The sequence below is a fragment of the Rhipicephalus microplus genome, chromosome 6, assembly GCF_043290135.1.
Source record: "Rhipicephalus microplus isolate Deutch F79 chromosome 6, USDA_Rmic, whole genome shotgun sequence".
Lineage (NCBI taxonomy): Eukaryota > Metazoa > Arthropoda > Arachnida > Ixodida > Ixodidae > Rhipicephalus > Rhipicephalus microplus.
This window is the reverse complement of record NC_134705.1, coordinates 173,647,203-173,672,972: the sequence shown is the minus strand read 5'-3', so window position 1 is coordinate 173,672,972 and position 25,770 is coordinate 173,647,203. Positions and strand designations below refer to the sequence as shown.

Here is a 25,770-nt window from a genome sequence, read left to right as displayed (position 1 = left end):
ACTTCGATACCCGTGTGCATACATAAACTGCTCTCAAAAGAAAAAAAATATGCGCAAAAATTAAAAAAGTCAGAATGCAGTTTTGACTCACCACATCACTGTTGCTCATTACGAGGATAATAGCACAAAAGACAGCATTCAGTTGCGCAAAGAGCAACAGCTATAGACGCCACAAAGTTTCACATTCAAATGATACTTAACTGTACAACACCGAGGCATTATTTCTGCATTGAGAATTCTCTCACTGCACCCAGTCCTAACCGTAACTACAACTGGTCTTTTCAATGTACACTATGACGACGTCTCGACTACAGTGCCAGTGGGTGGCTGGCAAAAGCAAGACTTAGCTGTTCAATCTGTCATTGCCTTATGGGCAATCACGACCATCCAGAACGGTGAGCTGATTCTCGCAACATTGCAAACTCACACGCGATGTGTCGCTGCTCAAACCACCGGAATGCACAGGTCTGCAATGGCCACTTCTTTGCGATCCACAAGTGGGACTAAACTCTCGTATTATACAGCACTTCACTCGCACTGCAGCGCCACTGTCTTTCCTTTCAGTGCACTATGCCGATGCGGCTGTGCTGGCGTGCCTGTGCCAGGTGGCTGTGCCGGCGTGGCTATGCTGGCGTGGTTGTGCCAATGGGGCTCTTATCAAAGCTCCGGTCGTGCTTCACAGTCATCGCACACGCGGACTGCCCCTTCCCAGCCACGGGAGGGGACGGGCCGGCGCGCCGTCGAGCAGCCGTTGCAGACACACCTTCCGCAACTGCGGCAGTGGTGAATCGGGTTGCGTGGGCCGAATTCCTGCTTGCAGACGGCACATTCGGTGACCTCGTTGTCAGCCTGCCAGTAGGCGGGCCGTGCCGTGTCCTTTATCAAACCTAGAACAGATCCTTGATAGAGCAAAGTTTTGTTTGGCTAAGCTGCTTCCTTTGACGAGACAGGAATGCAGCTTAATACAGTTACAGTTTTATGCAGACATAACCAGCATGGCTAGCTTTTCACAGAAATATAGTAGACTGAAACACAATTGAACCTCATTAATACAAAAAAACATGCCCCAGGGAGCAGTTTTGGTCCCTTATATTAGGTGTTTCTTATTGATTAAGATGGGAATGGCACTTAAAAAAAGCCTTTGTTATTTTAAAATCAATTTTAATGAAACTTGGCAAGTGTATGTATATATGTGTGCAGATTTCAAATGTGCAACTATTTTTTTTTGTGTCAAGTCTATCTAGTTTTTAAAATACTTTTTAAAATACTAATTATTTCATGTGCCTTTTGGGGAACAAGCTCTCCTGAAGGGGAATGTACCAAAATATTGGAATAATGCTAGCACGAACTAAATCCGTAAGAAACGGGATGATAAGGACTTGAAAAATTACAGGCCGATCACCTTGCTGCCCGTCGTGTACAAGCTATTTAAAAAGGTAATTGCTAACAGAATTGAAACAACATTGGAGTTCAATCATCCAAAGGAACAAGCAGGACTTCAAACAGGCTACTCAACAATCGACCAGATTCGTACTATCAATAAGATGATAGAAAAATGCTCAGAATACACTCAACCTCTATACATAGCCTTTATAGATTATGAGAAGGCATTTGATTCAGTAGAGATATCAGCAGTCATGCAGACACTACGGAATCACGGCGTCAACGAAGCATATATGTATAATCATCCTTGAAGAAATCTACAGCGGATCAAATGCCACCACAGGGCTCCATAAAGAAAGCGACAGAATACCAATAAAGAAGTGTGCAAGACAAGGGGACACAATCTCCCCAATGATATTCACCACATCCTTACAGGAGGCTTTCAGAGGCCTAGAACGAGAAGTGTCAGGGATAAGAGCTAATGGAGAGTACCTTAGTAAACTGCGCTTCGCCGATGACATTGCATTGCTGAGTAACTCAGGATACAAACTGCAATTCATGATTACTGAATTAGAGAAGGAGAGCAGAAAGGTAGGTCTTAAAATTAATCTACAGAAAACGAATGTAATGTACAACAACCTCGGCAGAGAACAGTGCTTCGAGATGGGTAGCAGTGAACTTGAAGTTGTGAAAGAGTACGTCTGCTTAGGTCAGGTAGTAGACCACGGAGCCGAACCACGAGATTGAAATAACTAGAATAAGAATAGGGTGGAGCACATTCGGCAAGCATTCTCAAACCATGACTGGTAGATTGCCACTATCCCTCAAGAAGAATTTTGGGAAGTTAAACCCCACATGTCAATTAATTCCTCAAGAGGAAGGTATATAACTGGTGCATCTTGCGAGTGCTCACCTACGGAGCAGAAACCTGGAGGATTAAAAAGAGCGTTCAACTTGAATTGAGGACGATGCAGCAAGCAATGGAAAGGGAAATGATAGGTGTAACCTTAAGTGACAGGAAGAGAGCATAGTGGGTTACGAAACAAATCGTGGTTAAGGACATCATAGTCGAAATCAAGAAGAAGAAATGGTCATGGGCGGGGCACATAGCGCAAAGGCAAGACAACCGCTTGTCATTAGGGATCACAGCCTGGATTCCAAGAGAAGGCAAGCAGGTGAGGGGGGGACAGAAAGTTGGATGGACAGATGAGATTAGGAAGTTTGCGGGTTTAAAGTGGCAGCAGCAAGCACAGGATCAAGTTGACTGGTGGAACATGGGAGAGGCCTTTGTTCAACAACGGCGTAGTTAGGCTGATGATGATGATGAAGATATGCGGTGTGTCTTATATGCAGGGTACCACATTCATTTTCTGGTCAATTCCTCCTTTGATGTAGGTACAGAGGTGTCTCTTACACCCCACCGTTCATTACATCAGTCTCTCTTACAAAATGATAGAACTGTAATTCTTTTTTACCTTACCAAATTCAACTAGAAACTTGCATTATCCATAATGCTGTACACCAACTGCCCTAAAAAATTTTCTACGTTAAGGAGAAAATGACAGGGCTAAGCATTTCACTGCATGGATTGGCAAATGATAATGATTCTGTTTTTTTCTAGTTCACACGACCAACGTCTAACACTGCAACACTGCACATGCGCACAGAAAGTCTACTGCGGCTGGCGTATTGTTAACAAGAAACTTAATCATCAGGACGTTAATCAAACAAGCTCTACACATTAAAATATATAGTGCACCAGAAATGCCTATTCGCGGAGCAAAGGACACTCACCTATGGGATACTCCATGGCAGATGCAACAACGCCGAAAGTGCTGCGCAGTGCCTCTCCCAGCTTTCGTGCCGTCAGTTCGGACTCTCCTCCTTCCTCCGGAGACGCAGTGGGCGTCGAGTTTTCCACTGCGAAAGGTAGCACGAGGAACGCTAAGCACACTGTCAGCTGTGCTGAACTAGTGAAAAAAAATCGTCGTGCAGATCCAAGAGTGGTGCTTTGAGTAGATGAAAATAACCTAGACTTCGCATGTCATTTTTCGACTGGTCTCTTTACTCGCCAATCAGTACAATTGATAACCGTCAATAAATGCGCCATAGTTCGGGAAATTCTTTACTCCAAGGTATCCTCGACTCTGCTGAGAAAAAAAAGTCAAGAGAACAGGTAGATCCTAGGCCCGATTCTGGCAAACCTTCATAATTACAAAATTCTAGTGCTCGAATGTCAATCTACCAAACTACAGCGATTCGAGTAGTGCTTGGTCGTACACAAAAAGGAATGAAAGCTTACAGTGAAAGCACCTGCACATGATTATGAATGGCACCGAGCATTAAGAGGGCCCTGCAAAAGTAATCATAAAATGAACTTACTATTGCAGTTTATTGCCTGACAAATCGACTGTTGCAAGAATGAGCCGGGTTACAGAAATTTGCTACAAGTTCCAAGCACCTTCTCTTTTTTTGTTGCTTCAGCGACCTCACTGACAGCTATACAGGGTAGAAGACTGATAAAAGGGAGAACTTTCCTTTCGTAGTTTCTTTTAACGTGTGTGGGGCCAAGGTACAAATGTTTCGTGTGGCTAACTTGAACTCACCGATACTTGCCATAGTGGAGACATGTAGAGGCACACCATGGAAGCAACGGCAACTCACTTAGCAGCACCAAATGTTCAAATCGGCCAATGGCAAAGTCTTTTGGGAATGTGACGCAGTTGATTTGGGTATAGGGCTTTATTTATCAAGAAAAAAGCACGTGATGCAATGGTGTTAACTTAGCGATAAAGTCGCTATATCTAGCATCTTTTCAGTCATGCTAGTCACAATTCCATCTCTTTGGAGTCTTAGCGACACTTTTTGGGAACTTTCAAGGTTTGAAGTTGAGTGCTTTCAGACAGACATATAAAATTGGGAAACTGCGACAAAAGTCGGAGCGAGCTTCAATAAATGAAGCCAAAGCATACAGGATCAAGGTACTTATGGCCTGGGACCTTTAGCATGCAATGTGGTGCAGTCTAAGTTCGTTTGCCACAAGACAAACTGATTTATATTTGTTTAACAAAAAAAAATCCCTTCACGTGCTACATCTAATCAAAACCTAAAGACTCAGGAACAAAATGATCATCGTCATCCTTGTTTGGAGACTTTCGGCTAAAATTAACGACTTTTCTGAAGAATCCTGGTGACTTTCCCCCCAATAAAGTAACACCACTGACGTGATTACTACACTCGGGGACAACTTTTCTTGACAGAACTGCGGAAGCCACAAAACTGGAGTGCATGCCTGCTATGCAAATAAGGAAAGTAAGAGTTTACTCATAATTTTCCGATTTGCATCACTGATATAAACACTGCTTCATTTATTATGACACCCAGACAGTTGCAGATGGTCACAGATAGAATAGTTATTGTTCACTTTGCAGGGATGCCTTCCTTTTCTTTGAATTTCTTAGAAAGCTATATCCTTTCGGCTCATCCGTTTTACAAAGCAAATATGGTGTCCACTACGTATTGGGCCAGTTACCTCCGAAATGTTTCTCCCATTTCCATTTTCACCTACACATGGGTATATGGGCATAAAAGATACCAGTGAACCTGCAGTGAAATACATGGGATAGGAAAACGCATACGAGGTTCCCTGCTTATAAGAGACATCTCATATTAAAAACAATGATTGCTGCTCAGAGCACGCCTCTTATAATGGGGGTTTACACTCAAACCTCGATATAACGAACTCTAATGTAACAAAATAATAGTTATAACAAAGTATATAAAAAATTGGCTTGCAATAAATATAGTGTCAAGAACAAACCTTTATAACAAACTTTCCGATATAACGAACTCATTTTCGTGTAAGATGCAACTTTGTTGTAATGAGGTTTGAGTGTAACCGTACAATTTTCTAAACGCACTAGCTTTTAAGCTTTAAAAATGACGAATCGATGTGAGAGTGACATGTTCACGATGATGATGTGAGGCTGCCAGATTTGCATCGGGCAGGCAACATTAACTTGTTCTAGCCAGAGAACAAGAAAAAACGACAACTAAAAACCAAATAATTAACTTTGAAGTGGGGCTTCACAGCAGTGCATATTTCCTTTGCGCAGGTGTACCCATGGTATAGCACCCTTTCACTGCAAAAAAAACCACCTTTACAGAGAGGCTACATGTGGACTAATGCCCGCTTATTCCGTTCATTTCGTACTTCAAAATTTCCAATATATTCAATTAAAATTAAAGCAAATATGAGCATTATAATATTTGTTTAATAATCAAAGCATTCGAACATGTACACAAGCCAGGTGATGACCTATGTGCATCAGTACTCTGGAGACGCAAGGTAGAATGCTCAGGGGCTTTGCTTAAATTATAGAGAGAATAATTCAATAACACTTAATCTTGGCCACTTATATGAGTGCACGAGGGCCATTCCCGAGACGCTTTGACACTCTGGAAGTAATCTGTTTACCGAGTAAAACGTAAACTAGAGGAGGAAAATGCAGAATGCTCGCACACACAATCCACATGACACACTGCACTGCATTTCATATAGACACATCTCATTGCAAGCAAGTGCAGTTAGTTTCGTCCCAACCTACCTGGTTCGAAACAGTCATCGCAGACTCTCACAGGCTCTGCGCCCCAGCCACGCTCAGGCACTGGCCGCGTCTTGGATGAGCAGTCTTGACAGAAGCCGTTGCCGCATGCACGACAGTGGTGCTTCTTCTCCTCGGGAGGAAAGCTTTTTTTGCACTTGTGGCAGGCCTGCAGTTCGTTTGACGGGCCATCTAGCGGTCAGTTTGTTCTTTGCACATGTGCACGCATCCAGATGCATGCGAAAACCCATGCAAAACATGCCTCATATGACCGTTAATGTAAGTGAACAGTTCAACACTTCTACAAAACTTCATTAAATTAATGAGGCAATTGAAATGACATTTCGTTTAAACAAAGATAATTAGGTAGCAATTCTTTTTCTTTTGTGCAATTCCACAAATCAAAGTACTGGCCATACAAAAAAATGCCAGTCTGTGCGGCACACGCAGCATTGTCACAGCAAAAGCTGCTACTGTTAAATCCAACCACTGAATACTGTGGCCGAAAAAAGCAAACGATGCTATTCAATGAAGGACTTCAGTGCCTTATTTTTTTTAATCAGTCAGACTCAATGGTCTTAAACCAGCAATGAATTCTCCAAGCACAAGAATTTAAGTTACGAGATACTAAAAACAATATAAATCAAGATGCAGTAAAAGCTCGTTAAGTCGGATATCACGGGACCGGAGAAAATGTCACAGTTAACCGAATTCTGAATTATCGAATGAACCATAAAAAAAAAGGAAAATGTACACGGCGCAAACAAACCTTTATTTCTTGAAAAAGTGCGTTATTTTCGTCTGCTTCCCTGTCAAGATTTTTGACGGAACCATGTTATTTAATTCCATCAGGTGGTGGTGTGCACGTTCACAGTTACGAGAACAAACGCAGAACTCCTCAAGGACAGTGAGGGCTTTGGCGGCCTCCTGCACGGTGCGGCAATGTCGCGATGGCGGCTCATCTTGACCGTCATCATCGGAACAGTTATTTTGGTCCTCAAGCACTTCCGACAATATATCATTGTCAGTAAGCCGACCAGCAACGGCAACGTGATAGTCCATAGCGACGCCGTCTGAAATCTGGGCACCACTCTGGAAGTAGACAGTCAAAACGCGTGTCATTCACCTCGTCGTCCATATTTCCAATGGGCTTGTGGGTGTCCTCTGGTGTGGCCTCTGGTGGAATATCCGAGTAGTAAGGGTGGACAAAGCCGCTGTGCCGGAAAGAACTGGCAACGACCGCGGGTGGCGTTTCACTCCAGACATGCGCTAAAATGTGAATTGCAGTCAGTGGAGTCATCTCTTATTCTCGCCCTGCTTCCTTGTACAGCAGGATCCGTTTTAGCGCATGCTTTTTATGTGCTGAATTATCCCTTGATCCAGCCGTCATGTTTGCAGGTAGAAATACAAGTTCGATGCACTCCAGCCCTGTCACTCTGGTATGAGCGCAGCAGCTGTCAACTAGAAGTAAGACCTTACACTTGTTAGCAGAGAAGCGATGGTCGAGCTGGCCCAACCAAGCTAGGAAAATATCCGAGGTCATCCAGGCCTTTCTACTGATGCGGTATTGCACAGGAAAGTGATGAACGTTTTTAAAACAGCTTAGGTTACGTGCCTTCCCGATGACTAGCAGTCTGCTAGTCATCGGGAAGGCCCGTAACCTAAGCACTAGCAGTGGCAGGTGCTCGGTGCCAGACAGATTTAAAGCGAAAAGCACAGTGACCCTTTCTTTGCTTCTCTTTCATCCAACGCACAGGTCGCCCTTGAACGAGATCATTTTTTCCCGACAAGGCTTTAAAAAAGAGCCATTTAATCCTCATTGAAGTCGTTGGCAGGTTCATACCGAGCCAGGTACTGCAGAAGCTCAGTTGTCTTCCAGTTAGCAATACGCCGTTCATCCACTGCTGCTTTTTCCCCGTACACATTTTAAAAGACCAGCCCGTGCCTTTCTCTAAAGCGGGCGAACCAGCCTTCAGACAGACTGAAAGATTCGATGTTCATTCTCGATGAAAGTTCGATGTTCTTTCAGCTGGCTGACAGACCAACAGTGCACTCAAGGGAAGCTGGCTGTTCCGCATGTCTGTTATCCACCGCATCAGTGCATCCTCAAGCTTTGGGTGTGCTGCCGTCTTCAGTCGTTTTTGTTTTCTGGTGAATTTGCCGCTGTGAAACGCTTCAAAAATTTTCGCTTGGTTCTTCCCATAGTCACTTAAGGGGGGGCGCGGCAAGTAAAGTGCCGATTTTGGTCAAAATATGCGATTTTCTGATTTATTTTTTTTCGTAATCTTCAGACCTTCAACTTCCTTGTTCTAAAATATTACAGCGAAACGTGCGCTGCAAATCCCGCAAATAGTGTTTTTGCCGAGGCCAGTCGCCGAAAAGTGCGAAAAAAAAGCCCCTGAAACGGTGTTGTTCACGCCGCACAAACGCGCCAAGTTGTTGACTGTGGGCCGCCATTTTGGTAGCTTTGGAAAGAGGAGAAAGCCGGCTTCCCGATGGTCGCGGTCTCGTATTTCGCCGAGTGAAAATAAAAGCGCGAAGAGCAAGTAAAAAAACGAAAACGAAGAACGGCAATTGGCTGCGCGGGTCACGTGGTAGCAGGCGCGACCTCTTACTGGTCAAAGCTGCGCCGCGCACCTTGGCAACCTTGGAAGCGCGAGCGCATCTGCGGCCGCCGTGTCGAGAATCATCCGGCGTGCGCTTCGTTTTTTGCCAGTTTGCTGTTTTTGTGATAGTTCGCGTGCTTTTTTTACCAAGCTTTGTTTACATCGGTGGTCTCTTCTGAGTGCTTGCTCATACTGCGGTGCTATGTTGTCGCAAAAAAAGTTCCGGAGCGTCCACAAGTACGGCAAGCGTCGGAAAGCTTGGAACAAAGGGCAGACGACTGCGGCTGCCGTCCCAGTCGCAGTTCCGGACGGAGCATGCTCTTCAAGCGTCACGGAGCCTCTACTCAGACCCTTCGCTGATTGTTGTGAGGCCGAGAGTGTGGAAGGTGCCACATCGTCGTATGTCAGACCGCCGGATGCCGTCGACCGTGACGGACGCTCTCGCGAACCCGATTGCGGTGGCACCGCGTCGGCAGCCGTTGCAACTCCGGGCGTGCGCGCGTCGAACATTCTATCGCGAGTTTCGGCCCAGATTCCGAGCAGTGAAGAAATCGCGCAGCGGGCGCAGACAAGGCGGGATGTTTTGGATGCCGTAGCATCGAAGTCCGCTTCAAAGCGGAAGCTCGAGCTTCTGAACGAAGGCTGCGACGAAAATGACGGCGGTAAGGACTCCACATTCTTCATTGTAAATAAGAAGATGCTGAACGGTCTGCTTTCGTCAGTAAAGTGCAACAAGTGCGACGAAGGGTCGATACGCCTCGAGACTACGCACTGCCTTGGACTCGCGGCGAGGATGGGACTTTTTTGTGACAATTGTGGCATAGTAAACAGTGCGTGGTCGTCCCCGAGGTGCTCCGGGCAACAAAAAACGAACTCCTTTGAGGTAAACGTGCGTGCTTTGAGGGCTGTGCAGTCAGTTGGCAGAAAACAATCTGCCATAAATGACATTTTTTCTGCGATGGACATTTCGCATCGAGCACTGCACCACAAGTCCTACCAGAGACTGCAAAGGAAGTACAGCCACCCTGCCACCACATCAGCTGCCACCCGCATTGAAGCAGAAAGTGCACAGAAGGTGCATGACATCTACAAGGACCTAGGAGGAGTGCCAGGCAACATTGACGTCATTTACGACGGCACGTGGATGACGAGGGGGCACAGAAGTCATATTGGCGTGGGCTGTGTAATCGAGCTGTACACAGGCTTGGTCTTGGACCACTGTGTCCTGTCCAACTACTGCCAAGGCTGTGCTGTTGGCCCCAAGCCTGGTGACGACAACTATGAGGAGTGGCTTGAGAAACACAAGCCACAGTGCCAAAAGAACACCGATGCTAATGCAGGCCAAATGGAAGTAGAAGCAGCTAGGATCATGTTTGAAAGATCGTTTACCAAGTACAAGCTTCGATACATCAATGTGCTCTGCGACGGTGACAGCCGTACGTACCTTGCCCTCACGCAAGACAAGGTGTATGGCTACATGGTGATTAAGAAACAGGAGTGTGTGAACCATGTGAAAAAAAGAATGGGCACTTCCTTGCGCAACCTTCTTGATGAGCACAAATCCAAAGGCCGAGGACTGAGCATGGGTGGCAAAGGCCGGCTGACGCAGGGCCTGATAAAGAAGTTGACGAATTATTATGGCTGGGCCATTAAGAGCCACCCCAACGATGTTCCTGGCATGGAGAGGGCCATCATGGCCACTTATTACCATGTAACATCCACAGACCAGGATCCACACCACGACCTGTGCCCAAGTGGGACTGACTCCTGGTGCCCGCACAATCGGGCATTGGCCAAGGGAGAGCCGCTGCCGCCTCACAAACATAAACTGCCCCCTCACGTGCGAGTGGCACTGCTGCCAATCTACAAGCGCCTCTCGAACAAAGAGCTCCTTGAAAGGTGTGCGCAGGGAAAAACCCAGAACGCTGTGGAGAGTATGAACAGCCTCATTTGGTCACTCCAGTCCAAGAGCCAGTTCGCGTCCCTTCGAAGTGTGGAAAGTGCAGTTGCAGATGCAGTCTGCCGTTTCAATGGTGGCTGCAAGAGTGCGCTGCAAGAGATCACTGCTCAACTGGGCTTCAATCCAGGAGACTGCTCTTTGCGGCGAGCAGCCGAAAAGGATGCCAAAAGGGTAAAGAGGGCTCAAAAGGCGCATTGTTCCACGACAAAGAAGCGCGAAACTGGGTTGCGCTCTACGGAGGCCAAGGCCACAGCATCTCAGGATTACTGCGCAGGAGGATTCTGAGTGTTTTAGGCATGTTGTGAACTTCCAAACAAGAGTGAACTTTCAAAGTCAGTTTTCTCAACTCTTGATTTTCGCCTATGTGCCTTCGCTAGAACATCAGTCATTTTCTAACAAAGACTGATAGAGTCGTTCCGTTTTTTGCACTAGGCTCAGGAGGCCTTTAGCAGTGCAATAAAGCTTTATCTCTCTTCTTACTCATCATTTAAAATTTTTAGAACACATTTTATAATTACTGCGATGTGTGCGCAAAACAACATCCATGTTTTGGAAATTTTATTTATGGTTACAAGAACTAGAAAAATCAACTAATAGCTTCTTTGCACAAGTTGATGCTTTGGGAACATAATAATATGAAAAAATAATTTCATTTAGCAATAATTATCTCTTTAAGTGTGAAGAGCATTAATTAGTATAATTATGCTTGTAACTCAAAAAGTACAAGAGGTATTTGAAAACGGTTTTCATATTTGGAATCTTCACAATCATCCACATACACACACCAAATTTCATCACAAACAGTACATTAATAAAAAAATTAGTTTTACTTGCCACGTCCCCCCTTAAGGTGCTTCCCTTAAGGGGAGACGCGGGTCGAAAAGTCGCGTTTTTTTTCCAAATTTCACCTTTTCTGTTTTTTGTTGCTTTATCATCTTTATACATTATATTTTGACATCTGAAAATATCACAGCGAAATAAGCATCAGAAGTCAGTGAAAAACGCGTCTGAGTGAGCGGCAGTGACGCGCGGCATCACGAAATTTACACAAAACGGGCTGCTGTTCGCGTGCTCGCGGGGCCGCGAAGAGAGCTGTCCGCCATATTGCGGCCGCTGGCTCGTGTAGAGTTGTCCTTACTCTCCACGATCCCGGTTCTTGAAGTCTCGTACGTTCACGAAAAATCTAAAAAAAAAGCAACAAAAACAGTCTTTTCCCGCCGTTTCAAACCGCGCGCCACTAACGCAGGGCCGCCATTGGCTGACAGCACCCGTGTTTTCTTGCCGTAGTTCGCTTCACTGTTTTCCGGAGTTATTTTTCGCTGTTTTCGTGCGATGGCAAGCCCGAAAAAGGCCGTTGCCGACCATCGGAAATACAGAAGTAAGAACAAGTTCAGAGGGAAGCGGCGGAGGACGTACAAGAAAGCCACCGCCAACGAAAATGTCCGCGACGGGCCAGCGGCCGGTAGGCCTAACATCGACCACGGCAACGTCGACCATGGCAACTGCGACGACGAGATCAACGCTGCAGTGAATTTTGTGAGTGCATCGCAGAAAAAGATCGCGTTATTCGAAAACGACGTCAGGCCGAATGCCGATCGTGCCGAAAGCGTAGTGCTGTGCGAGTTGGGTGCATTGACGGCCGTCGTCGCAGGCGCGGCATGCCCCGTTTGTCACGAGAGTAAACTCGCAGTTCGGGCACCGAATAAAAAGCGGAAAGGCCTTTCGGCGTTTCTGGAGCTACACTGCGAGAATGCGGAGTGCTCGGAGAGCATCCTTTCGTCCGCGTACTCGTCGAAGCGGGTCGCGTCAGATGGCGGCCGCGGTGCAAGCAGAAGCTACGACAGCGGGAGTTCGCGTGACGCCTTTGCCGTGAACCTGAAAGTGGTGCTTGCAGCGCGTGCCGTCGGTATCGGGCATGAGCAACTTTCACGATTTTGTGCAGTAGTTGGATTGCCAAACCCTATGCACCATAAGACCTTCCATGCTATCGGCAAAAAGATTCACAGTGCGGCAGTGAAGGCTGTCTGTGAAAACATGCAAAGGGCACGCAGCGTCACCAAAGAGGTGGCTGGTAACAGTGACGTGCCAGTCATGTTTGACGGCACATGGCAAAAAAGAGGCCACAAAAGCCACAATGGTGTGGGAACTGTAGTGTCCTTGGACACTGGTTTGTGCCTGGACTATGAAGTGCTTTCCAACTTCTGCCTGGCGTGCAGTTTGCATAACGACATGGGAGGCGATGAAGAAACATGGCAGGCGTTTCATCATCCCGTTTGTGAGAAGAATTGCGACTGTTCTTCGCATGCCATGGAGGCCGAAGCTGCAGTGCGCATTTGGCAGAGGACTGTGGACTATGAGACACCCCTGCGGTTCACCATCTTCCTAAGCGATGGAGACAGCAAGGCCTACAACGGGGTCTGTGATGCCAACGTGTACCCTGACACTCCAATTGAAAAAGAGGAGTGCACCAACCACGTGGCGAAACGTCTGGGCACCGGCCTGCGGAAGCTGCCAACGCCACTTCCACGAGGGGAGAAGCTGAAGGAGACCACCATCCAGAAGCTTCAAACTTACTTTCAGGTGGCCATTGTGAACAATCGGGGAAATGTCCACAAGATGTACACTGCCATATGGGCCTCATGTTTGCACTCGTGCTCAACAGACGGTGCTGGAAGTCACAAGTTCTGTCCTGCAGGCCCAGACTCGTGGTGCAAGCACCGACGTGCTGAGGCGCAGGGCCAGCCTGCACCGTGCCACACCCCCCTCCTGACCAAGGCCCAGGGTTTGGCAGTCCTCCCAATCTACAAGCGTCTCACAGATGCGAAGCTGCTTGCCCGGTGCCTCCACGGCAAGACACAGAACGCGGCCGAGTCCCTGAACAGCAAAATATGGCTGCTGTGTCCAAAGACCCGGTTTGCTTCCCGGACTGCTGTGGAAACAGCCACAGCCATTGCAGTCCTGTGGTTCAACCGGGGCCACGCGAGCTTTGAAAAGGTGCTGGAAGAGCTTGGGGTGCTTCCTTCGGAGGCCCTGGTTACCCTCAGCGACCGCCGAGACAGCATGCGCATGCACAAGATGAATGTGCGTCAGACCGCTGAGGCGAGGGCACACCGTCGCAGTGCAGCCAAGAGGGCCCGGGTGGAAGAGTCCTGCCGCACCAGCCGGGAAGGGAAAACCTACGGTGCTGGAGAGTTTTAGACAACTGATATTCCCTCTGGACATGTGTGTATGTGTTCAGCACAAGTTTCGTGCTACTGCGTTTTTCATTTTTGTAAATACAGACTTTCAAACTTTCAAACGCGTTTTTCTCATTTCGCAATTTTGGCCAATTTGCATTTTTTGCGGGAAGTGTTTCGGGCACTTAGAATGGTCATACGACGACGAAATTTGGCACACACATTGAGGAGAGTGCGTAGGGTGCCGATATCTACTTGAATCAGCACAACCTATCAGCTGTAAATATCTATTAATAAATTTAATGGTGGTCGAGTGGAAAAAAAAGGGTAGTTTGCTACACAGATGTTTTTTTTCATAGTTTCAAAGTTGGAGCACAATTTCTAGCTAGATATCGGCACTCTATGGCTAATAGGGAGCAAAAGGAGCCATTGAACAACTCTCTGCATGAACATTTAGTATGCGCGAAAGTTCCCGGAAAACTTATCAAGTTTCACCATTACTTGAAACACAACTCCCAAACTATTGCACTTATGTAAAAACTGATTACAGATTTGGAATCAGGAGGAAAAACTGCATCAGTGGTCCAATTTCTGAAGCTCTAAGTTGAATAACAAAAAAAAAGTGCTTTCGAGGAGCGTCTCCCCTTAACATCGTACTTTTTCATAATCTCTTGTCGAGAAACACCTGCGCTCACGTCTTTCAATATCATCACCTTTCTTTCAAAATCATTTGCTGGCTCCTGTGGCCGCTTAACTCCTGTGACAGTCGCCATCGATATGAAGCGCGACAGTGGTGGCAACGCGCACACACACAGCCGCAACATGCGAAGTCCCAACACAAAGAACCACGTCAAGAAAGCCACGAAGTACACCAGTTGGCATAGTGAACAGCTGTTAGTAGAGAATGGATGTGCCTGTGGCCCAAGTGCTTCCGCCGGGTGGTGACTAGCGCCACTTAGCCACATCCTCCTCATTCACTATCATCATGATCATATTCTGCTGCAGTTCATTTGATTTCTCCAAAACTCCAGATACGCCATTGATTACAGCAAGTGGTGCTAGAGCCTCCAAGCCGCCGAGATCTCGCGACTCCCGTTTTTGTCCGAGATAACCGGTGCATGGCTGAATCCCTCCGAATCAATGAGCATTAAACCCCATCGAAATATACAAAAGTTTTGCTGGGACCATACCGCGAGCCCGAGTTAACCGAATTTCCGAGTTAACGAGGTCCGGTTAAACGAGCTTTTACTGTAAGTGTATGAACAAAGGAACAAGAGATGAGACCCCACGTTTTCTTGGTCCCTAATGTCCATGTCATACCTCCTTTCATGATGGATACTTACCAACCAGTGCAGATTTTTGCCATTGAAAACAACTTGAACTTCCTGATCTCACTTCCTCTTGTAAAGTGAAAGCTCGTTACCTCGAACCTCAATAATTCGACTTTATGCATAATTCGAACTGTAAGTTATAGTCCGGCCAAGCTCCATACAAGCCTATGAATAAAAAAGCACGTTAATTCGAACGCGAGTAGGTTCGACCGCGGGTAATTCGAACTACGCGCCACCGTGCTGGCGCCTTGGCTAGTCACTAGATAGGGTGGCTGCCAAGTTACGAGGCGGCGTGGAAAGGGAGCGGAGAGAAAAACGGAGAAACTGGCACAGAGGCCAGAGTGCAGAAAATAGCGCCACTTGCTCTTCTCCCCCCCACCCACAATCTCTCTTTCTCGGCGGCTGCCTGCTCTCCATCCTACGTAACCCCCAAGATTTTTTTTTTAAAGCGCCAATCTCAGAAGCTGCCTTGCAAGATTGCAAAATCCTGCATATTTGTCGCTGTTAGACGACAGATGGCATGACCAGCACAAAGCTAATCGGGTGCGTCGTAGCTTCACCCAGCCTTCTCTGCAGCCTTTGTCTCGGGCGTGCGTCGTACACCTCGGTTGTTGGTGCTGGGAGTAGCTTCCGACTGTCGCGATTCTTTGTGTTGGTGTTAGGCCTCGGCTAACGTTTGTTGCGGTAGCGCTGGTAGTAGCTTCCCGTCTGTCGCCATTCTGCTGCTTCGACTTGATGGCCTGTTGCCCGCAGCAAATACCATGCCAAAACACTTCAGGAGAAAGCTGATATCTTGCGAGAAGTGCACGCCGGACTCTTGCCTAAGCAAGATATCGCGAAAAAGCATGGGATACTGAAAACGACGCTATCTACTTATATAAAAAAATAGGAAGACTATTGAAGACGCCTTAGAGGCAGAAGTTGCGAGCAAAAGGAGAAGGTTGCGGCCCAGAAAGTATCCTGACCTCGAGAAAGCGCTTCTCATTTGGATAAAGGAAATGCGTTCGTAGGACATACCACTGAGTGGCCGAGTGATACTGGCAAAGGCAGCGAACTTCGCCCTGCAGCTAGACTACGATGACTTCGCTGCTTCAGATGGGTGGTTGCACCGTTTTCGCGAGCGCTACAACCTCGTTTTCTGTGCTGTGTCGGGTGAAATGAACGCCGTCAACATGAAAACGTGTGAAGGTTGGCGCTCGGAAGTGCTTCAAGGCTACATGGAGAAGTATTCTGTGCAGGACATAATTAATGCGGATGAAACTGCCTTATTTTTCAAATTGCTGCCCGCAAAAACTATCACGTATAAAGGCGACAAGTGCAAGGGAGGGCAGGAAAGTAAAGAACGGGTAACTGTGATGGTTGCTGCGAACATGACCGGGACTGAGAAGTTGCCTCTGTTTGTGATAGGCAAATCGAGAAGTCCTCGTTGCTTCAAGAACATCCGGTCCTTCCCATCAGACTACACGGCCAAGAAAAAGGCCTGCATGACGGGGGAATTGTTCGCGCAGTGGCTGGGGAAGCTTGACAAGAAATTCAAATGCTGTGGCCGCAAAGTCCTGCTTCTTGTGGACAACTGTTCGGCTCATAAAGTCAACGTTGAGACGAAGGCCGTTGAGCTGGCCTTCCTTCCAGCAAACGCGACAACGGTACTGCAGCCTATGGACTAGGGTATAATTAGAAATTTAAAATCATTTTATCGGCGTCATACGTTGGAACGAATTATTTTGTGCAATAACCACCAAGTGACGCTCCTAGTGCACTACACATGCCTGCGCGTGCTAGGGAGCAAGTGGCAGCGCTTACGATAGCAAATTGCTTTCGCTACTGTGGCTTCAACACCGAAGCTCTGCAAGCTGACGAGCCACCAGTGCTCGAACACGGCGTCACCGCCCCCATGGCGGACGTTTTAGAAGACGTCTGCTTTGCGGACTACGTTGATGTGGACTCAGGTGCAGTGGTGTGTGGTGCACTCACGGATGGCGACATAATATGTCAGGTGAGAAGTGCAGAAGCTGTTGCTGCCAGTGACGATGATGAAGAGGAGGACGAAGCACCAGTGTGGCCCTCTGCTGCAGAAGTCATGGCCGGATTGAATTCCGCCTGCCTTTTCTTAAGTTTTGAAGAAGGCGGAGAAGAGACCTTCTGCGAAATTCGTTCGTTAGAGCAAAAAGTGCTGGCTGTTACCTTCAAGAAAAAAAGGCAGACCGTGATCACAGATTTTTTTCAAAAAATAAATTGTTATGCTCTACTTGCAGTGTACTATTGTTGTTCTTCACTTTTATTATTTTGAACTTATGTTAATTCGAACTGAGGCGGCTTCCCCTTGCGGCTCGAATTAACGAGCTTTTACTGTAAGTCTGTATGTATGCCTGCCTTCACTATTGATACATTTTTGTCTTTTCAAGAAACACATACATCCACTAATCACTTTGTCCAGCTGAGACTCTTTAACCTGTTCATCAATGTAACTGGTTTGCAAGTTCTGCATTCCATCCCCCGTCAAAACATGGCCACCGGGGTAGGGAAACGAACCACGCTCTCGACCTTACAAATGTGGCACGTCCACCGTCACGTCACTGCAATGTCGCATTTCAAGCACCAGTTCGCACCAAGGTCAGGAGTCTTACCTGAATCTTATAGTTGGGCACCCAGTATGAAGGTGCGATCTGGTCGTTTATCCAGTCAGACATGGTGCGCGTCGGTCGAGCGCTGTACGTTGTGACTGCCTCCGAAATGGTCTGAATGCCGTCAAGAACCCTCTGCGCAGTAATGCCTGGCTCCTCTGTTGCCGGCTTCTCCTGGAATAACGGAGATTGTTTTTCACGATATTTTTGCGGTAAAACTGATTAACCAAGTACTCAACTCCACTGACGGAAAGATATGCTACCTCTGTTAACAAGGCTGAACAAATATCCTTTTTTATGCTTCTTTATTAATGTGCTTGCTTGGTGTGATGCATTTTTACAATTCATTTTGACCCACTTGCTAACGTGCTCTCTTTAAAGCATAAGAGAAATAAGCACAAGAGAATACCCTGACGCAAACATGAAGATAAAAATAACACTGAGGCTAACTTCCCAGAAAGCAACTGCTGTGTATTTGAAGCATTGCCTGTTTTTATCTGTGCCGACAACACTAGCTGGTGCATATAGTAAGTCAAAAGGTAGCAGACACCAGCAAGCACAAGCACACACTAGCCAATATCGTCCAATGAGCCTTTCATTTTAAAAAAGTTGGCAACAGCTTTTGGCACTAAACAGAGAGAACCTCAGTCTTAATAAAGCTAAGAAAAAAATGTTTTTAACAGCAAAGTTGCTCTTTATCAAGTCTTTTATGTCTTGAGGCCATCGCCGATCGTAAACAAGTACGTGCCGCAGAAAGTGGGTAAATCCCACTATGGATATGTGCCACTTCTCCCTTAACTCGTGCTAATCTCCTAACTCGCCACTACATTCGCCACTGCTCCAGCTCAATTTCTCTCCATTCCCACATGATTCAACCCCACTCTATTCAAATCCCACTGCATTCATACCCCAGTGCATTTACATCGCACAGCATTGATATCCCACTGCATTCAACCAGCTCTAAAAATGGTGAAGCAAAAGCTTCTTTGCAAGTCACCAGCTTCGCTCTTTCACCAGTGTCCGCCAAGCGGAGCTGGCATACTTTTTCTTGCAAGTTGACCAACAAATTGGCCCCAAAATACCAGCTTTTAGATCCCATTAAATGTTTTGCATTAAAAGAACCTCGATGCATTGACGTTGACAACTAAGAAAAAAGACTGAAGAGCACAAACGAAAAACACAGTGTGCACTGCTGAGCCAACCAGTGCAATAAAATGCTTACAACAGGCCAGACGTGCACGATTTCAACCCTGGTGACAGTCTCCTCGGGTTCCCTGTTGCCAAACCAGTACTTTCGACTCTGGTAGATCACACCGCAGCTGGGGCACTCAAACACATACCTGCACACGGAAGATGTAGGCCACAACGGAGAATTATGTGCGTAGCGCCATATTTGCATCGCGCGTTGAGCCATATATCGCAAATGCACTGAAGCAACTTCCCTGGGCTGCCATACCAGCAGATGTTACCCAGAGCACATGCGAAACTTATAAAACACAGCCTCTCGGACAGCCTGTCTTGAATTTTTTCTAGCCTGAATATTCTCGCTGTTTTAATTGAAACATCAAAACAGCAGGTTCATGCGAATCCACAATGTATACAGTATGTGCAGGCTTTGAAAGAAACCTCGTTAGTATGTACGCTGTTGGATTTGTAAAAACATTCTCGCTGTAGTACGCACGAGTCGTAATTGTAGTGCAGCTCGCTAAAGAGTGAAACAATGTTTTGATTTTATGGTTATGTGGGGTTTAACGTCCCAAAACCACCATATGATTATGAGAGACGCCGTAGTGGAGGGCTCCGGAAATTTCGACCACCTGGGGTTCTTTAACGTGCACCCAAATCTGAGCACACTGGCCTACAGCATGAAACGATGTTTTGTTGCTGCATATTTCGAGTTGTGCCAAGCATTTTGTGAAAACTCATTTCAACACTCGTGTAATGATTAGTGCATGCATTGCAGGTACCTTTGAGGGTAACTTTTTCCTCCATGTCTTCTGCGTTTGGTTTTTGCCATGGCCTTGGCCATTTAGTGTAATGGCGGAGTTTTAAAGTGACACTAACGCCAAAGAAATATTTACATCAGAGTGGAAGCTCAATGCATCACAATGTCAATAACAAGAATATTATCAACAGCAGTGCCCTACTTAACGAGAAATTAAGGTAAATGCACGAGAACACATGCACTACTAGTAGGACATTTGCAAAATGATCCCGATGACATCAGAGTTACCGCCTACAACTAATTGCCAGTAATCGAACTAGCTGCACTAAATAAAGTACCTTCCGTGCATCAAGAGACATAACACAGCCGATCTCGGATATATCAAACTCGAATATATAAAATTATTGAGAAATCCCGTTAAATTTTTCATGCCAAAGTATGGGACCAGTGCATCCGTATATCAAACTCCCGCACAGCGAGACATTCGCTATATCCAACGCTGTGCTGCACTGAAGCCCACAAAGGGCATTTTTCCTAGCAAATATTGATACATTTTGGTCGCATTCTAACAAGTTCCGATTCATTTGTGTGCGCAGGTGCTGAAAAGGCGTACACAAACCGCTTGCCGGCTCCCAAAAAGTGACAGAGGGCGATCGCAAAGCCCACTAACTTAAGGGTACGCTATTTGAAATCTCCTTATTCTTTAACATCTCCTTGCAGCTTGAGTGTCTTAATTAAATCCTGCCACGTGTTGAACCTGTGGTTTTACTGTAAAGGTAAGTCTTAATTACTAGTACTTCACAAAGCTTGAATTTAGTTGCTAGCATGACAACCGCGATTCGTGGCCACATCGTTTTCTTTTTCGCTCTGTACGTTTTCACGAAAAATTTTCCCAGCGTAAACCCCCCCCCCCCCCCCCCAAGTTCTCGTCAGTTTTCCATGCAAAAAAGTGCGAGGATTATGCGAGTAAATAAAGTAATCTGGAATCTGGGTAGTAAGCAGAGAAAGAAGCATGGACATTGCATAATTCACCTGAACAAATGTTACAGCACATTCAATATCTGTGAGTGAACCGATGTCCAGCTGGGATTTCACCAGCGGAATAAAAATATCAATGAGATTCTACTGAACTGCTAAAAACGTCAAAGGCATGTTGCTTACCCCGACCAAGCAAACTTCGCCAACGCCGTCAGTGTAGAATCGTTCTTGGCACCGGTCTGTGGCGTAAGGACCACTTCGCGACCAAATTTTTCGTAGCAGTTCTGCATTTAAAGAGCGCAGGGGAAAAAATAAAGAAAGAAGGGAGAGGGTCAGGTCAACTCGTGTTCCAATGCAAGCTCACTGACCAAGTGCTATGTGGTAAAAAACACAAAGAATTCTTCATAAATAGCACACTAGAACGGGACAACAGAAACAAGGACGAACACGGGTGCAATTTAGGTTTTATTTATTTATTTTATTTACTGGTACTGCAATCTCCTGGAGGGATTTTAGCAGGTGGGTACAAAAGACATAAATATCAGCATATAACACCAGGCAAACAGATGGAACAGCCTATCACATTTCACATAGTAGGCAGCCATATAAAACAAAGCAAACAAATAACTATCACTTGTGTTTTACAACGTAAACAGACGTAACAAAACATTAACGATGGCACATCACTCTCATTTTAAGAAAAGAAAACAAAGCTAGCACACAAGTAAAATTTTTTTCTCTGTTTTTCCAGACTAGCGGCAAAGGATGTTAAAGATTGTGTTGCGACTTGATGGTTGTTTAAACTTTATTATTCCTGCACAGTTCTGGGGAAAAAAAGAATATGTGAAGCAGTTATTGCGAATACGGAAGGGAGTTATTGTACAATCATGGCGTTGTCTAGTGGCGTAACCTGAAGAAAATGAAATGATTTTTCCAATATCTATCTTGTAATGCCCATTAATTATTTGATATAAATATTTTATTCGGGATATGCTGTTTCTTTCTGAAAGTGAAGGTAAGTTAGCTTTGACAAACAGTTCATTTACCGAGATTCGTCCATAACTGTTATATACGAAGCGAACGGCTCTATTTGGTATTTTTTCGACTTTACGAATGTTGATTTGAGTAAATGGATCCCAGATCACCGCAGCATAATCAAGTATGGGGAGGACTATCGATTTGTAAGCAAGAACATGGACAGATGGAGGGGAGAGTTTTAAAGTCCTTTGTAAAAAGAAGGTTGCATTATTTATGATGATATTAATGTCAAAGTGCCAACAACTCTCAAACCATGCAGCTTGTGCCTTCATAGGGGTGCACTTGCCTTGCACTGTTGGACCCGGTTGTCCAGATGGTTTTGGTAACGGCACCTCGTTGCATTAAAGTGGTCATCTTGATGGTTCATTGTCTTGTTGCACCGAGCGCTAAAATTACAATGCACAGTTATTGAACTAACTATTCCTGCAATTTAAACTACAGATCCATGATTCTTTTACGAATCTGACTGAACGAGTGACATCACACAGTTAAGCCAAAACTGTGTGTGTGGAACAGCACTGGATTCGCAAAAATAACACACAAAGTGCCTACTCGCTATTGTGAAAACAAAATGCACCGCCTACGAATATGCAAAATGAACACTTCTAAAGGTGCCGCATCACAGGACATAGCCCAGAAAAGCCACCCGCAGCACAATTAAGAGAGACTACGAAAACAGCTTAGGTAGATAATTCGGTTCCTTGGGTAATAATTGACGGGATGCCCACACAGTTGCCACCCAACTGAGCAATCTGATCCACTTCAACAATTTCTTGTGCTAGGTGGTCGTGAGGGTAAGATCACTGTGCTACACTTAAAAAAAAAAAAAAAAAAGCAGATGAATACGTGCATGACCAACAGGGGACGACAAACCAACAATCTTGTGCACGTTTTACGTTGTTGTCATGCTCTCTGATCCTATCGTTAGCACAACGAACCGTCTGGCCTGCGCAAAATTTGCTGCAAGAGAGGGGAATCTGATACACAACATTTTGTGGAGCAACCTCAAAACCTCAAATTTACATAAAACCCTGGATGGAAATACTTGAAAATGCTCAAGCGCCAACATTTCTTGCGATGCTCAATGTGCAGTTGTGAATGTTGCACTTGTGCACACGTGCATCAAAAGCCACTGCTTCATTTTTTTGTGCACACACTGACTACAAATATAAAGAAATGGTCAGTAAAAGCCAAAGTCAAAGCGAGATTATAAGGTAAAAAATAAATGAAATGCAAAAACTTACTCGCAAGAGAGGCACGAAAGGGGGCAGGTGAAATATTGATCGGGAAATGTGCTTGGAACAGTGTTGTCAATGTCGCCATTGAACTTCTCATTCAGATGCTGGAACATTAAAAGCGAATGCATGAAACAGTCAGTGAAAGGTGCTTGATGCAACTGCCTGCGTAGAATTTCACGTTATCACACAGGCTAACAAGTCCCTAACGAATTTTTAGGACTCAGACTAAATTCAGACTTGGTGCATTTGTGAGGTCCAAAATATCCAACGTCAAGGTTCTCATAGCACTAATGCATTTTCATGATCGATTTTCCAAACTAATCGAAATCGTTTGTTCTGAGCTATGCCGCTTGATTTTGAAAGCCGCCATGTTGGATTTTTGTTGGCTTGCACTGGATAGCTCTATGGCCTCCAAGATTGGTAGCGCGCATAACCTTATAGTTTTGGAGGCCTTGGCTAGCAAAACGGCACAACTTTTTTTTTAAGCCAGCCTTATGATCATTGATACACCAATAGGTTGTTTTTATTTTCTGGCTGTTTGTTTTCCTGGTTGTTATTGCACACGTGAGGACATGGTCGTGTTACTGTGCCAAGCGCATTTGAGCTGTCGTGCGAGCAAACATGCGAGCAAATTTGATTCTATTTGAGTTACGGTAACATCGTTAGGAATCGTTGCCAGCCCCGCCACGGTGGTCTAGTGGCTAAGGTACTAGGCTGCTGACCCGCAGGTCGCGGGATCAAATCCCGGCTGTGGTGGCTGCATTTCCGATGGAGGCGGAAATGTTGTAGGCCCGTGTACTCAGATTTGGGTGCACGTTAAAGAACCCCAGGCGGTCAAAATTTCCGGAGTCCTCCACTACGGCGTCTCTCATAATCAAATGGTGGTTTTGGGACGTTAAACCCCGCAAATCAATCATCAGGAATCGTTGCCACCAACTGTTGCGGGGGGGGGGGGGGGGGGGGGGGCAAAGTTGGTGGCTCCATGAAACCAAGCAAACAAATCTTGATGCAGATCGCACAAAGGTACATGCAACATCTAGCCTGTTTGGTGAGATTTAACAACATGGTCTGGGCTTCTTTTACCTGCACCGACTCTGCACAGCGCGTGAGCCTCCAGATTTCGCCACCATCAAAACGGTACCGCCGCGGCAGGGATCGAACCCGCGTGTTCTAGGAGAAGTCGAGCACCGTGACCCTAAAGTGCTACTGAGCAACCGCGAACAGCAGCGAGCATGTGACGTGCACGATGGCTCAAACACATTCGGCACACAAATAACATGACCAAGTGCGCAATGACAACCAAAAAAACAAACACCCAGGAAATAAAAACAACCGACCAGCTTATTAATAATGACGATAAGGCTCAGTGAAAAAGAAAAGTTTTGCAGTTTTGCTAGCCTAGAAAGATCAGACATGACCTCCGAAACTAGAAGATTGAAGAACTTCCAATCTTGGAGGCCACACAACAAGCCACCGCAAGTCAAACTCAACCAATCCAACAAAAACTCCAATATGGCGGTCTTCAAAATTTAGCGACATAGAAACGGCCGATTTAGTCTGGAAAATCGAATTTCGGTACATAAGTTCATCCGAAAAATCGGTCGCGAAAATGTATTAGTGCGATGGTAACCTTGACTGTGCATTTGTGGAGTCTGAAATATCCAACAAGTCTGAATTTTCGGAGTCTGAAAAATCCGCCAGCAGCTGTAACGCAATTGACTTGCAAGCGCGGTGCCTCGTGTCACTTACTGCAGCACAGCGTGCATCATCGTGACGCATCTGAGATGCACACCGCATTGAGACCGACGACACCTGGGTCAGACGTGAAATCCAGAGAAAAAGAAGGAAAAGTTCGCACACCATTTAATGGTCTTAGAAAATTTACACTTGCAAAAAGCTTTTCTATGCAAGCATATGAAAGCTACGACACAAGAAGCACAAAGGAAAAAAATAGAAAAAAACTGGGCTCATGAGGCTATGAAAGGGAATAGGAGTGCACTGTAAATCACGGCATGAATTTCATCACTGGGTTAACGATGATTCTTTCAGTGCTTATGTAAGCAAAACATGACCGAGAAGCAGCAAATGACAAAACAACACGTTACATCAAAATTTGCTAGCCAGCCCTACAGAGTCTTCAGTTTGCGTAAATTCAGTTTGTTTAATATTGCGATAAAGGTAATAAGAGACCTCAACAAGCGTTTCGCAGTTAATTTTGAATCGTCTCGTAATCGCATCAAGTTAGACACTGTAACAATCATTTTTCATGTAGTGTTGTTGACTGCCACTAACTTAAATATTAACTTGTGCCGATGGCAAGTAGGCTGAACGTATTTCAGGTGTTTTTGCGAAAGGTAAACAGCCTGAGAGCCGTGCAGTTACTAGGATCACATCACAAGGCACCAACTTCAGACAACATTTTCGACTGGCACTGCAACCGAGTGATCACTCAATACGAACCCCAGACACACCATGGAAGCACAACACAAAAGTAAAAATACTACCATTGAACATTTTGCGTGTTGTTCCTACTTTGCAACATGGGCGAATAAAGTCTGGCGCACTTGACAATTATACACAAGAGAGTGGCAGCGAATGGCACGTTCATCGTTCATAAAATGGGTACGGTGCATTTACAGCTTTGCCAACAGCTGCATGCACTACTGAGATGATAGCTGAAAAATTTTATCGTGACAAGTTTGTCCGAAGAGTTCCTAGGCATACGAATTGCCAAAGTTTCCACTGAATTTCTTACACAGGACTTCTGCATTAATTGTTGAACGTGCATGTGCAGCAGCGTTGCAACACACTGCCTTTCTGCATGAGTGGTTAGATCGGATGATGTCCAAACTACACTCAAACCTCGATATATAAACCTAGATATAAC

General features: G+C 45.7%; 1 protein-coding gene across 3 annotated transcripts in view; it reads right to left on the bottom strand.

The window, feature by feature from the left end:
* Positions 1-238: 238 nt before the first annotated feature.
* Positions 239-25,770, bottom strand: part of LOC119167132 (zinc finger FYVE domain-containing protein 1) — a 48,861-nt gene continuing 23,329 nt past the window's right edge. For 2 of the 3 annotated variants that reach the window (XM_037418560.2, XM_037418562.2), the window contains 8 exons: positions 22,890-22,987; positions 21,932-22,031; positions 20,791-20,891; positions 18,907-19,024; positions 17,688-17,858; positions 5,991-6,156; positions 3,178-3,303; positions 239-899 (listed from right to left, as the gene is read on the bottom strand). In XM_037418560.2, coding sequence (XP_037274457.2) covers positions 658-899; positions 3,178-3,303; positions 5,991-6,156; positions 17,688-17,858; positions 18,907-19,024; positions 20,791-20,891; positions 21,932-22,031; positions 22,890-22,987 — 1,122 coding nt within the window. In that variant the 3' untranslated portion in view covers positions 239-657. The remainder of the gene's footprint in view (positions 900-3,177; positions 3,304-5,990; positions 6,157-17,687; positions 17,859-18,906; positions 19,025-20,790; positions 20,892-21,931; positions 22,032-22,889; positions 22,988-25,770) is intronic. The other variant, XM_037418561.2, reaches the window with a different exon arrangement.